General features: G+C 43.4%; 1 protein-coding gene across 4 annotated transcripts in view; it reads left to right on the top strand.

Moving 5' to 3' along the window:
- The window catches only part of LOC113406306 (cytoplasmic FMR1-interacting protein 1), a 122715-nt gene extending 117615 nt beyond the window's left edge, over positions 1 to 5100 (top strand). For all 4 annotated transcript variants that reach the window (XM_026650427.1, XM_026650423.1, XM_026650435.1 and 1 more), the window contains 3 exons: positions 221 to 459; positions 1340 to 1487; positions 4535 to 5100. In XM_026650427.1, coding sequence (XP_026506212.1) covers positions 221 to 459; positions 1340 to 1487; positions 4535 to 4699 — 552 coding nt within the window. In that variant the 3' untranslated portion in view covers positions 4700 to 5100. The remainder of the gene's footprint in view (positions 1 to 220; positions 460 to 1339; positions 1488 to 4534) is intronic.
- The last annotated feature ends 9991 nt before the right edge of the window (positions 5101 to 15091 follow it).

Here is a 15091-nt window from a genome sequence, read left to right as displayed (position 1 = left end):
GTCTACACAGCTATGAAACTGCCCTGCAGCCTGAGCCCCGCAAGCTGGCTGGCACAGGCAAGCCGTGCGTTTTTCTTTGCTGTGTTTTTAGGTCAGCATGACACCCTAATACAGCTTTGTCCTGCACTAATATAAGGCTTTCAAACAGAAACCACACCTCCCCCATAACTAATCTGAAATGCTGTTTCATTCACTTTTTATTTCCTCCTCTCAATCTTAGCAAATTGCAATAGCAAGGGAAGGAGATTTGCTGACCAAGGAACGCCTCTGCTGTGGCCTATCCATGTTTGAGGTCATCTTGACCAGGATTCGGACCTTCCTAGATGACCCAATCTGGCGTGGCCCCCTTCCCAGCAATGGTGTGATGCATGTGGATGAATGTGTGGAATTTCACCGTCTCTGGAGCGCGATGCAGTTTGTGTACTGCATTCCTGTGGGAACACACGAGTTTACTGTGGAGTATGTATCGTAGGCTGCCAATTATGCACTTGTTTGCAACAGTACTTTATTGTATTTCCCAGCTAGAAGTGGGGATACAAAACGTAATGCTGGTGTTCATATTTCTGAGATAGCTCAGTGAGGCAAGCACAGAACAAAGAACAAGGGACTGAGGGGGCCTGTTAGCACAGGAACACAGATATTAATTGTATCTTTTAAAAATCATGTCTTTTAAATACGTTGGTACATAATAAAAGGTCCCATAAGAAAGAGATCCTAGCGTACACCTCTCAACACCAGTGATGCTTACCCCACTACAGTTGCTGAATTTAAGTAAAATAACTTTTATAAGTAATTTATCCGGTACTTGCTTATTTCTGTGCGTTAGCAGCAGGAATGAGCATTCAGAAGTTAGTGTCCTGCAATCTTCAGTTCTTTAGTTTTTAGCATTATGTTTGTCAGTTTTCGGAAGGAAAGATTGAACTATCATTTGCCTGTCACTGGCCAGTTGTTGATGGGAAGTCTTAGGACATTGCGTCCCTTAATCCACAAAGACCAAATAAATGTGATGGTGTGGCACGGTCAGTTTGTTCTATTGGTTAATGTGACAGTAGCACTGCTGCAGAGTAATGGGGAGCAAATATTTTTGGAAGAACTTAAAATTGGATACAGATTTTTAGCATTTCTAGTGCTTGATGTTTCTAAATATTGTTAATTTAATAGAAAATGATCCTAAAAGACAGGGTTTTAAACCTCAGCCTGGAAAACATCTTACGCTTAGTTTTTTAGACTCCTATTTTTTGAAGAGAAAATGTCGGATGACTCAGTATTTCATGCTAACTGGTTCTTAGGCGTTTTAGGTGAAATATACAATTTTCATAGACTTTGTACTCTATTACAGACAGTGCTTTGGAGATGGGCTGCACTGGGCTGGCTGTATGATCATTGTGCTTTTGGGACAGCAGCGTCGCTTTGATGTGTTGGATTTCTGCTACCATTTACTGAAAGTACAAAAGCATGATGGCAAAGATGAGGTCATCAAGAATGTGGTATGTTGAAAACATTGGGTTTGTACTCATCGCAATGACTTGTATGAAAAAACTGGAATTATTTGCATGGGGCTGCATGGTATCTGTAACCATCACTGTATAAAGTGGAGTCAAAGCCCAAGATTATGCAGTAGAGCATTTGCTAGTAGCACCCTATGTTAGGGTTGGGATTTTAATTGAGCCAACCTTTACCTTTCATTGTGACATGGGTTTTCTTACACTTAATGAAACAGATGGGGCCATCTAGATGCACATACGTACCTTTAGAACAGGGCTAGTCCTACTGAAGTTCTAATCCCCATGTAAGGCCTATTTCTGGAATTCTGATAAGCAAAGTAGATCTTTAAAAACAAAATTTTAAGTGGACTTTTGCATCTACCACTGGTTGGGAAACATTCATAACTTATCCAGACCACACCCCACCCCACCATTGGGGCAGACTTGAGAGAGTTGGCACTGTTTCCTCTTTCCATTACAGACGGTGGCCATACTGGGTCAGACCACTGGTCCATCCAGCCCCCAGTATCCTTCTTTTGACAGTGGCCAATGCCAGGTGCCCCAGAGGGGATGAACAGAACTCAGTAATCATTGAGTGATGCATCCCGTCGCCCATTCCAAGCTTCTGGCAAACAGAGACTAGGGACACCATCCCTGCCAATCCTGGCTAATAGCCATTGATGGACCTATTCTCCAGGAACTTATCTAGTTCTTTTTTAAACCCTTTTATAGTCTTAGCCTTCACAACATCCTCTGGCAAAGAGTTCCAGATGTTGACTGTGCGTTGTGTGAAGAAATACTTCCGTTTGTTTGTTTGAAATCTGCTGCCTATTAATTTAGTGATCCCTAGTTTTTATTATGAGGAGTAAATAACACTTCCTTATTTAATTTCTCCACATCAGTCATGATTTTATGGACCAATATCATATCCCCCCCCCTTAGTCATCTCTTTTCCAAGCTGAAAAGTCCCAGTCTTATTAATCTCTCCTCATATGGAAGCTGTCTCTTTTCTGTGCTTTTTCCAGTTCCAATATATCATTTTTGAGATGGGGCAACCCAATCTGCACGCAGTATTCAAGATGTGGGCGAACCATGGATTTATATAGAGGCAATATGATATTTTCTGTCTTATTATCTATCCCTTTCTTAATGATTCCCAACATTCTGTTAGCTTTTTGGACTGCCGCTGCACATTGCTTGGATGTTTTCAGAGAACTATCCACAATGACTCCAAGATCTCTTTCTTGTGTGGTAACAGCTAATTTAGACCCCATTGTTTTATATATAGTTGGGATTATGTTTTCCAATGTGCATTACTTTGCATTTATCAACATAGAATTTCATATGCCATTTTGTTGCCCAGTCACCCAGTTTTGTGAGATCCCTTTGTAATTCTTTGCAGTCTGCAGTGGACTTATCTATCTTGAATAGTTTTGAATCATCAGCAAATTTCGCCACCTCATTGTTTACCCCTTTTTCCAGATCATTTATGACTATGTTGAATAGCACTGGTCCCAGTACAGACCCCTGGGAGACACCACTATTTACCTCTCTCCATTCTGAAACTGACCATTTATTCCTACCCTTTGTTTTCTATCTTTTAACCAGTTACTGATCCAGGAGAGGACCTTCCCTCTTATCCCATGACAGCTTACTTTGCTTAGGAGCCTTTGGTGAGGGACCTTGTCAAAGGCTTCCTGAAAATCTAAGTACACTATATCCACTGGATCACCTTTGTCCACCTGCTTGTTGATCCCCCTCAAAGAATTTTAGTAGATTGGTGAGGCATGATTTCCCTTTACAAAAAACCATGTTGACTCTTTCTCAACAAATTGTATTCATCTATGTGTGACAATTCTGTTCTTTACTCTAGTTTCAACCAATTTGCCCGGTACTGAAGTTAGGCTTATTGGCCTGTAATTGTCAGGCTCACCTGTGGAGCCTTTAATTAAAATTGGCATCACATTAGTTATCCTACAATCATCTGGTACAGAAGCTGATTTACATAACTCTTGGGTGAATACTATCTGGTCCTGATGACATATTACTCTTTAATTTATCAATTTGTTCCAAAACTTCTCTAATGACACCTCAGTCTGGGACAGTTCCTCAGATTTGTCACCTAAAAAGAATGGCTCAGGTTTGGGAATCTCCCTCACATCCTCAGCCATGAAGACTGATACAAAGAATTCATTTAGTTTCTCCACAATGGCCTTATCCTCTTTGAGTGCTCCTTTAGCATCTTGATCATCCAGTGGCCCCACTGGTTGTTTAGCAGGCTTCCGGCTTCTGATGTACTTAAAAAATTTTTTGCTGTTACATTGAGTCTTTGGCTAGCAGTGCTTCAAATTCTTTTTTGGCCTTCCTAATTGTATTTTTACATTTTACATTTGCCAGAGTTTATGCTCTGTTCTATTTTCCTCACTAGGATTTAACTTCCACTTTTTAAAGGATACCTTTTTGCCTCTAGCTGCTTCCTTTACTTTGTTGTATAGCCATGGTGGCACTTTTTTGGTCCTGTTTTTTAATTTGGGGGTATACATTTAATTTGAGCCTCTATTGTGGTGTCTTTAAAAAGTTTCCTTGCAGGGATTTCACTTTTTGTGCTGTACCTTTTAATTTCTGTTTAACGTCCTCAGTTTTGTGTAGTTCCCCTTTCTGAAATTAAATGCTACCATAGTAGGCTGCTGTGGTGTCTCCCCCTCTACGCCCCCCAGGGATGTTAAATTTTATTAGATTATGGTCACTATTACTAAGCAGTTCAGCTATATTCACCTCTTGGACCAGATCCTGTGCTCCACATAGGACTAAATCAAGAATTGCCTCTCCTCTTGTGGTTCCAGGACTAGCTGCTCTAAGAAGCAGTCATTTAAGGTGTCAAGAAACTTTGTCTCATACTTATCGCCAGAGTCAACCAGACTGGTTCATGAGGTGCTGAATTGGCAGAAGACTGCTGGGTTGAGGCAGTTGCTCTCAGTGGTTTTATCAAAGGCTGGTTCTGATTTTAATCTCAAAACTTCTTTTCTGAATGTATGTTTTTGACGTTGCAGCCTTTGAAGAAAATGGTTGAGAGAATTCGCAAATTCCAGATCCTGAACAATGAGATAATTACTATTTTGGACAAGTATATGAAGTCTGGTGATGGAGAAGGTACACCAGTGGAACATGTGCGCTGCTTCCAGCCCCCTATCCATCAGTCTCTAGCCAGCAACTAAGTGTGGAGAAACAGCCTTGCTTTTTACTTTAGTGGCAGTACTTTTGGACCTAGTTAAGCTATAAGCTTAAGAGGAGAAAAACCCTTGTAAGGAATATACCCTAATCTGTATTTCAGTATTTCCTGTGCCTTTTGAATGGTGGTGCTTTGTCATTTTCAGTCTCCAAGCACAATAATGGTATACAGTCCATACTTATTTTTCTAGACTAAAATTTTATATACTTTGATAAAAAGCCTGCAATGTAAAAAAAAAAAAAAAAAAAAAAAAAAGGCGGCTTATTGTCTTACAAACCCCTCTATATCCCTCACCTGATGTGATCATTTTAGACTGGATTGATTCAAATTGTTTTTCCCTCATCTCTCAAAATATTAGTCATGGTGGTTAAAAAAAACGAGTTTGTTTTTTTTTGTAGAAACATTTAAAAGAAAATTCATTGTAATTGTTTATGTATTAGAAAAGCATTAATTGCTTGCTTACTCTTTATAAAAAGAAGGTTCCTGCTGGTGCTTTGTGAATAATTTTTTTAATCAGTTTGATTTTTTTCCCTAGCAAAATTAAATTGCATTGTGTGATTAGTGATTATGGAAATAAAGGCATTAATTAAAATTCTCACTTTTTAGGCAATGATTCTTTGGAGGTGGTTTACACTCAAAACTTTTACAAGAATCAGTTTAATGCAGTAGCACAGTGGGGGGTCTGTTCACTCTTCCTTTTGAAAACTTATCATACAGAACTCGTTTTCTAGTTTGAGGTTATTAAAAATCAAAAAGTCTTCTTTCCAAGTTAAGCAATCCCTGTTTAAAATAATCTTTTGAAAGGGATCCTTCCATACACTGAACTGTTGTAGCCTATATCACCATACTTATTATTAATGATAATAATCATTACTGTAGGGGAGAATATTTAAATTATATTATGTGACTCCCCTGCCTTAGTAAAAGTTTGTAAAACTTCTTTGGCAACTGTACAATCTGAATTAAAGCAACATGATTAGGCACACCTGGAAAGTGTTTAAGACCTGTTGCCGTCTGACTGGTGAACAGTACAGGACTTACCTGGTGTTATGTCTTTGTCACATTGTACAGTCTCCACAAATACTCTTCCAACAGCTGTAACAGCATGTAAGATGTTCCTAGAGTGGGCATGAATGGCTAATTATCTATGTCTTGGATAGAGGTTACATCTGCAAATGATATTGAAGCTGCTCTTTCTACCCAGTATGCTATAAGAACATCTTCTGAGGATACAACCCTTTAACCCAATGATGGAGGAGAGCAAAACAAAGGGACAAAGTCAAATTCTAGTGCATCCTCTCCCTGCACAGCATGACCTATGCCATGACCATACTGCTGTGACAAAATAAAATGAACCGCTCTGGTCCATTCAGATCCAGGCTTTTCTTCATTCTTAGTGTCTTGATAGCTGTAGTTTATAGTTGACTGATAAAAAGAGAGTTGTATAGCTGGTACCTCAGTTCTGGGTTATGGTGGAACTGAAGGAACTGGTATTCAAGAGGTGTGCTTCATGCCTGGCTGTCTTCCTGGCATTGGATGACCACATTACCTGAACTACTTGGGCAAGGAACACTCTCCTGCATGTTCCATCTGTTGGATTTTCATGCCCAGACCTTGCCAGGAGAGGCAGAAGAGATTGTAAGTGCTTCTTCTTAAAGAGGGACATGAGGCTCCAGGCACTCATCTGATCCAAGGCCTGAGACACCTGCTTTGGCTCCTGTGACTTCTTCCAGCAAGTCAAAGCACCTCAAAGGTTCCAGGAAACTGGAACTTTCTTGGGTCCTACTCCAGATCCTGTGGTTCAGGCAGTCAGAGTTTTGAAGGCACTGTTGGTGGAGAAAGGCCAAACCACCTGCCTTTGAACTTAGAGCCACGTTTGCTCCAGCTGTGTAGGTTCCAAAAAAGGCAACAAGGGAGAAGACCGACACTGCTAGATGTGACAAGGTGGGGGACGCGATATCTTTTGTTGAACCATATTCTATTGGTGAGAGACACAAGCTTTCAGGCTATACGGAGCTCTTCTTCAGGGTTAGGCTATTAGAATGCCAGATCACACATGTCAGATTTGTTGGATCCGTCCAACTCTGTCATGGGCCCTCTGGCTCAGCTCCAAAACCTAAGCCTGTTTCGGCTTCAACTTTGAGAACCAGTGGTATTTCATTGGATTCTGCACTAGCCTGGGCTTCAGCTCCAACCTCTTCTCTGGTTCTGGGTCCCTCTTCAGATCTTATGTGGACCCTTACTTTAGTGGCAGATGTTCACTGTTTGGCTTCTGAGCATTCTTCTGATCTGAGTAAGAAATAGAGGATCTTGAGGAAGAGAGAGGCTAATATTTGTCTTCACCTGAAAAAAGGAGAAGAGCAAGAGATTATTAGCCTCTCCTCTGATCTGTCTAGACTTCGTCCTCCAAAGTCTCCTACAGTCTCCATGAAAAGTTTTCTCCCTGTTTATTTCTCTCCACCCTCCAGGACCATTGCTCTCATCTGTGTGGTCCAGCGCAGAGCCGAGGCTGGATCCATGTTTAGAGGAGGATAAAAGAGGAAGAGAACCTATTTCCTCCTGGTTCATGCCTCCTTTTGCTCCTGTGGATTTGTTCCCAGATCCAAGTTGCTGGGGAGTGGCAGTCCTGGGCTCTATGATGGGGTGCTGCTACAGGAATTTTTAAGTTGTCATCCTTGTAGATGGAGAGGGGATGTTTCATCTGTAGTAAATCTGGCTGCTGAGAAATCCTTAGACCCAGTTCCACTGGATCCATCTGCATCTCAGGCAGTGGCACCTGATACTCTATCTGAAGAGGAAGATGAGGAGATTATATGGTCTTGTTCAAAAAGAGCTGAGAGAGACTACAAACCTGATTTATCACCAGATGAGCATCTGCCTCTTTCCATTCCGAGGACACTCTACAGTTCCATGACCTGGTGGGTGACACAGCATCCACATTGAATTTTCCTTCAGTAGCCATGAAGGAGACCTCCCATCCTGTATTTGACATTCTTGGGGATACCTCCAAGAGCAGGATATCCTTACCAATTCTCGATGGCCTGCTGCAGCCTGCTAGGCTGTTAAAAGGCAGGGGTTGACTAATTTCCAAGAAGACAGACAAATTCTATCAGACACAAACCTGAGTGTTTTTTATATTTTCATACATGTCCTGTGCCTTACGCTCAATCTGTTCAGAGATGCTGAGGGAAGGAATCAAAGGGGACATCAAGTGCAATACTCATAATACGCAGTCTCATCTTGAAGAAGTCCCGTTACAGATGAGTAAATGAAGGTGGGTTACTTGTAATTCCTCTTGTAGTTTTTCCATGCCTTACATTTGAGGCCTTTCATGGTTTTACCTACCCAGAGAAAAAGCAAGGCTCTGTCACCCATAGCTTAAGTACATGGCCCTTCGGCCGTTGCTCTCCTTTTATCTTGCCTTTATTCTATGATTTCCCACCTTTGCTTCATTTTTTGTTGCGCTTTAGATCTGGAAAGAGAAGGAAAAAAAAGGCATATGATACAAGAAGTGAGGTGCAGGTTAAGCAACTCCAGAAAAAAGGAGCCAAAAGAATGGGAGGGAAGGACTAGTGTCTTTAATTCAGCACTTGACTGACATGGAGCCATGAGATCTGTAAAGGGAGGCTACTGTGTAGCCTTCCATTTGTAAGGCAGAAGAAGAATGTACAATATTTACGTTTCACAGAGGGTGGGGTAAGTTCCTAACTGCATGCTTTATGTGCAAATTACAAGAATAGAATTTGGTTCATTCCTCTCTGCCCTGTTGAGAATTGAGGCCTAGTCTAAACAACAAAATTACTTCGGTGTAACTACATCACTGAGGGGTGTGACTAATCCGCACTGCCTGAGCGACATAGTTATACTGACCTAAGCACTGCTGTAGGCAACGCTATGCGGGAGAGCTTCTCCTACTGATAGCTACCGCCTCTCACAGAGGTGGAGTTATTATGCCAGCAGGAGAGAGCTCTCCTGTTGGCTTAAAGCATCTTCACCAGAAGTGCTATACTGACCTGTAGGGGCACAGCTTCGCTGCTGTAAATTTGTAGGGGAGACATGCCCTGAGACTTGGGCCTGGTCTACACTATGACTTTAGTTCGGATTTAGCAGCGTTAAATCGAATTAACCCTTCACCCGTCCACACAACGGAGCCATTTATTTCGAAATAAAGGGCTCTTAAAATCGATTTCTGTACTCCACCCCGACGAGCGGAGTAGCGCCAAAATCGATTTTGTCATTTCGAATTAGGGTTAGTGTGGCCGCAATTCGATGGTATTGGCCTCCGGGAGCTGTCCCAGAGTGCACCATTGTGACCGCTCTGGACAGCAATCTGAACTCGCATGCACTGGCCAGGTAGACAGGAAAAGCCCCAGGAAAATTTGAATTTCATTTCCTGTTTGCCCAGCGTGGAGAGCACAGGTGACCACAGATAGCTCAGCTCATCAGCACAGGTAACCATGCAGGCTGATAATCGAAAAAGAGCACCAGCATGGACCGTACGGGAGGTACTGGATCTGATCGCTATATGGGGAGAGGATTCAGTGCTAGCAGAACTTCGTTCGAAAAGACGAAATGCCAAAACTTTTGAAAAAATCTCCAAGGGCATGCTGGAGAGAGGCCACAATAGGGACTCAGATCAGTGCCGCGTGAAAGTCAAGGAGCTCAGACAAGCCTAACAAAGGAGGCAAACGGTCGCTCCGGGTCAGAGCCGCGGACATGCCGCTTCTACGCTGAGCTGCATGCAATTCTAGGGGGGGCCGCCACCACTACCCCACCTGTGACCGTGGATTCCGGGTCAGGGATAGTCTCATCAGCTACACCTGAGGATTCTGCGGATGGGGAAGAGGAGGAGGAGGAGCTTGCAGAGAGCACCCAGCACTCTGTTCTCCCCAACAGCCAGGATCTTTTTCTTAGCCTGACTGAAGTACCCTCCCAAGCCAGTATCCAAGACCATGACCCCATGGAAGGGACCTCAGGTGAGTTTACCTTTTAAAATATAAAACTTGTTTTAAAAGCAAGCGTTTTTTAATGATTACTTTGCCCTGAGAACTTGGGATGCATTCGCGGCCAGTACAGCTACTGGAAAAGTCTAACGTGTCTGGGGATGGAGCGGAAATCCTCCAGGGACATCTCCATGAAGCTCTCCTGGAGGTACTCCAAAAGCCTTGCCACAAGGTTTCTGGGCAGTGCAGCCTTATTCCGTCCTCCATGGTAGGACACTTGACCATGCCATGCTTGCAGCAAGTAATCTGGTATCATTGCCTGACAAAGCCTGGCAGCGTATGGTCCCGGTGTTTGCTGGCATTCAAGCAACATCCGTTCTTTATCTTGCTGTGTAATCCTCAGGAGAGTGATATCGCTCATGGTAACCTGGTTGAAATAAGGGAACTTAATTAAGGGGACAGAGGTGGCCGTTCCTACTGGGCTGTTTGCCTGTGGCTGAAAAGAAATCCTTCCCTGCAGTTAGCCAAGCACAGGGGGGGGGGGAATTGGCCCTGAGCTTTTCGCGTTTGGCTAGCAGGGATCTTCCCTGTTACCAGCCACGCGGTCGGGGGAGGGGTACATTGATCATCCCAGAGAATTCATGGGGAGAGGGGGGGTTAGTTTGGTTTCTGCAGGGATCTTCCCTGATACCTGCCACGCAGTGGGGGGAGGGATAAAGCGATCATCCCAGAGAATTGGATGGGGGGGGGGGGTTAGTTTGTTTTCTGCTGCTGAAGGTTAACAGGAAAACCGCAGCAGTCAACAGACTTTGCTTGGTATGTGGGAAAGGAGGGCGCAGAAGCCGAAAGACAATGGCTTACCATGGCTGCCTGCAAGCTGAATTCTGTTGCCCGGACCTGCGTCTGTGATCTCTAACACCAAAGCCACAGGCACTCAATATTAAGATGGAAAATGCGACCTTGTACTGAAATCACATGTGCTATGTAATGTGAATAGTGTTTTTCACCATGAAAGAGTATAAGTATTGTTCTGTAAAATGTATCAATTTAAAAAATTCACTCCTTTCAACCCTCCCTCCAGCAGCTGCAAATTTTTCAAGCCTCCCTCCTCCGTCCTGAAGGCTATCTCAGATAAGGCGGCGTAGAAAGAGGACGCGAGACGACATGTTCACAGAAATAATGGAATCCACCCACAATGAAAGAGCTCATTTGAATGAGTGGAAGGACACTGTATCTAAATTTAGGAAAGATGCCAGTGAACGTGAGGTCATGAGGGACGCTCGAGATGAGAGGTGGCAGGCTGCAACGCTGGGGCTGCTGCGTGAGCAAACGGACATGCTCCGGTGTCTGGTGGAGCTTCAGGAACGGCAGCAGGATGACAGAGTGCCGCTGCAGCCGCTGTATAATCTCCCTCACCATGTCCCATATCCTCCTCACCCAGACGTGTAAGAACGTGGTGGGGGAGGCTCCGTGCACCCTCCCACTCCACCCCAGTGGACAGCCCAACCAAAAGGCTGTCATTATATTGAATTTGTTCAGTGGCCTTTTACTTCCCTCCTATCCTCCTCCCAAACCTCACCCAGATTACCTTCTTGGTTCTCTCCCTATGTTTATAATCACTTAATAAAGAATACATGATTTTTAAACAATAGTGACTTTATTTCCTTTGAAAGAAAGCTGGGGGAACGGGGAGGGTGGGTTCCTTACAGAGAATGAATGAGTCAATAAAGGGGGCGGGTTTTCATGAAGGGAGAAACCAACAGAAATTTCACACTGTAGCCTGGCCAGTCATGAAACTGATTTTCAAAGCTTCTCTGATGCACAGCGCTTCCTGGTGTGCTCTTCTAATCGCCCTGGTGTCTGGCTGCGCGTAATCAGCAGCCAGGCGATTTGCCTCAGCCTCCCACCCTGCCATAAAGGTCTCCCCCTTACTTTCACAGAGATTGTGGAGCACACAGCAAGCAGAAATAACAATGGGGAGATTTCTTTGGCTGAGGTCAGAGCGAGTCAGTAGCGATCGCCAGCGACCTTTTAAACGGCCAAATGCACATTCTACCACCATTCTGCACTTGCTCAGCCTGTAGTTAAACAGCTCCTGCCTCCTGTCCAGGCTGCCTGTGTATGGCTTCATGAGCCATGGCATTAAGGGGTAGGCTGGGTCTCCAAGAATAACTATTGGCATTTCAACATCCCCAACGGTTATTTTCTGGTCCGGGAAGTAAGTCCCTTGCTGCAGCCCTTTAAACAGAGTAGTGTTCCTGAAGACGCGAGCATCATGAACCCTTCCCGGCCAGCCTGCGTTGATGTTGGTGAAACGTCCCTTGTGATCCACAAGTGCTTGCAGCACCATTGAAAGGTACCCCTTGTGGTTTATGTACTGGGTACCCTGGGGCTCCGGTGCCAAGATAGGGATGTGGGTTCCATCTATCGTCCCACCACAGTTAGGGAATCCCATTGCAGCAAAGCCATTCACTATGACCTGCACATCTCCCAGAGTCACTAGCTTTTGTAGCAGCACCTCAGTGATTGCTTTGGCTACTTGCATCACAGCAGCCCCCACAGTAGATGTGCCCACTCCAAATTGATTCCCGACTGACCGGTAGCTGTCTGGCGTTGCAAGCTTCCACAGGGCTATTGCCACTCGCTTCTCAACTGTGAGGGCTGCTCTCATCTTGGTATTCTGGCGCTTCAGGGCAGGGGAAAGCAAGTCACAAAGTTCCAAGAAAGTGCCCTTATGCATGCAAAAGTTTCGCAGCCACTGGGAATCGTCCCACACCTGCAACACTATGCGGTCCCACCAGTCTGTGCTTGTTTCCCGGGCCCAGAATCGGCGTTCCACGGCTATAACCTGCCCCATTAACAGCATGATCTCCAAAGCACCGGGTCCCGCGGTTCGATAGAATTCCATATCCATATCCTCATCACTCTCCTCGCCGCGCTGCTGTAGCCTGCTCCTCGCCACCTGGTTTTCCAGGTTCTTGTTCAGCATAAACTGCACGATAAGGCGCAAGGTATTTACAATGTTCATGACTGCTGTCTTGAGCTGAGCGGGCTCCATGCTTGCCGTGGTATGGCATCTGCACTGTTCACCCAGGAAAAAGGCGCGAAACGGTTGTCTGCCGTTGCTTCCTGGAGAGGGGGGAGGATATACCCAGAACCACCCGCGACAATGTTTTTGGCCCCATCAGGCATTGGGATCTCAACTCAGAATTCCAATGGGCGGAGGCGACTGCAGGAACTATGGGATAGCTACCCACAGTGCAACGCTCCAGAAATCAACGCTAGCCCCGGTACATGGATGCACACCGCCGAATTAATGTGCTTAGTGTGGTTGCATACATTCGACTTCATACAATCTGTTTTACAAATTCGAATTATATAAATTTGGATTAATCCCATAGTGTAGACATACCCTTGCAAACAAAACACTTAATATCTGTAAAGGGTAGTACACATTCTTGAGTCACAGCAAGTGAGGGTTGTAAGGCTTCATTAGTGTTTGATAAGCAGAAGGATAGCCTTGGGTGAAGGCTATAATAAATGCACTTTTAGTAGCTTATCAAGCAAAGGACCCTAGCACAATAATTGAAGCTTACAGGAATTACCACTATTCAAAGCATGTACAAAAGCCTATATTAGCAAGTTAACTTGTCAGGCATCCCTGATTCAGTATGGCCTTTAACTGCACATTAAACTGTAAGTAGGAAACAAAGGGATACAGTCAATAACTAAAACCCTACCCAGCCAAGGTGGTGTCAAAAGTGCATTTTGGTGGGTATTTTTAATTAACTGAATGTACCCCATTTATTAATACTCCTTATGTAAAAATAATTCAACATTTAATTGTCAAACATTTCAACTCAGCTACAATTGGTGAAAATGTTATCTTGGTTTATTGCGTGTCCAGTAATGCTCATACTTTCAGGGAGCTACTATAGGGATTTGATTGTTACCTTTTTTCCAGGAATGTAATAGGCTCAAAATGATCGACTTTTCAACTGTCATAATTGTAGATACAGGTTTGGTCTGTAAAGTAAGTTTCCATTTAAGCTACTTTGAATGAGAGTTATTCAGCAGTACTTGATCGTGTTTTCCTCACAATCAGAAGTGTCCCACTTGATAGCACTATTAATATTTAAGTGATGGGCAAGTTATTTCCAAGGGGCCAAGAGCCACAAAGAGGGGAAATAGGGACATGCTGCATTCCAGATCAGAGTTAAAGATGTGGAATAACTTTGTAAAACAAAAACATTTCATAACAAAATATACACAGAATCAAGTATTGATATTGCTTATGATGGGGGAATGTGTGTTCCTTGTAGTCAGATGCTTTGTCTCTTATTAGAGCCATCCCTGAATTCTTAAGTAGTCCATGGTACTTCCCCAAGAGGTTAGAACTATTTTTCTAATAAAGTTTGTTCATCTTTATCACCTGCCCACCAAAACTACACTATGCACTCTCCTTGGAGAAGGTCTTTAAAGTGGCTATCACTAAAATCAGTGAATGATCTGGGCACGAGTTACCTGAGAGATGACCACATCTTACCTGTGATTCACTGCACTAGTTAAGATATATCTGAGATATTCTTGCTCATAGTTGGCAATGACCTTTCCAAGGTTGCAGCAGGACTTTTAAGAACTGACTCCCACTGATTGAGAAATGATAAAGTGCATTCAAACACTGTGATTTGCCTTTTATAAATTTCCCCCCCTAAACTACATCCATTTAACTTAATACTACTAGTGCTAGCTTTGTATTTCCACAAATAAAATACACTTCTGTGGAGAACTGCAGCTGTGGGAAGCTTTAACGTAGCAGTAGCTCAAGCCTGCAAATGGTCTTGGAAGGGCAACTCCTAACCGTCTAGGGTTTTATTTGTTTCTTGAGAAAATGACACCCAGCAAGTGTTCAGTTGTTGCTAACAGAGTTAAAAACCCACTACAAGACAGTGAGTTAGATTTGTTAGGGAGGAAAGAATACATGTCTGACTAATAAACATTAGATAATCAGTGTATAAGTGATGGATATCCTTTTTAGTTAGTACTTACCTTTTACATTCTACCTAACTTTTGATATTAAATTGATCTTGAAGATTTGCTAGGTTGTACAATTTCCTTTCCCGCTGAAGTATGATCAAACAATTTAAAAACTCTTTAAATCAGTTTAAATAACAAACCATTCTGAATGTATACTTCCTGAGTCTTTACTGTTTCAAGTTTACTAATGCCTCAATAGTAGTCAGTTTAACTAGTTTAGTTATATGCTTCCCACAAGTGCTGTAATTAGCCACTTTAGTGACATCCGCTGTAAATTGCTCCCTACAACTTTCAGTGCATTCCAGATTATTAGTCTTACTCTTCCATGTGCTGAAACAGACATGGTGAATATTCATTATGCAAAAGATTCAGGTTCATGTCAATGTGCTTACCACCAA

This window comes from Terrapene carolina, unplaced genomic scaffold (genome assembly GCF_002925995.2).
Source record: "Terrapene carolina triunguis isolate 2854851 unplaced genomic scaffold, T_m_triunguis-2.0 Scaffold25, whole genome shotgun sequence".
Taxonomy (NCBI): domain Eukaryota; kingdom Metazoa; phylum Chordata; order Testudines; family Emydidae; genus Terrapene; species Terrapene triunguis.
Note: the sequence above shows the minus strand (reverse complement) of the source record. Positions and strands in the feature narration are given on the sequence as shown.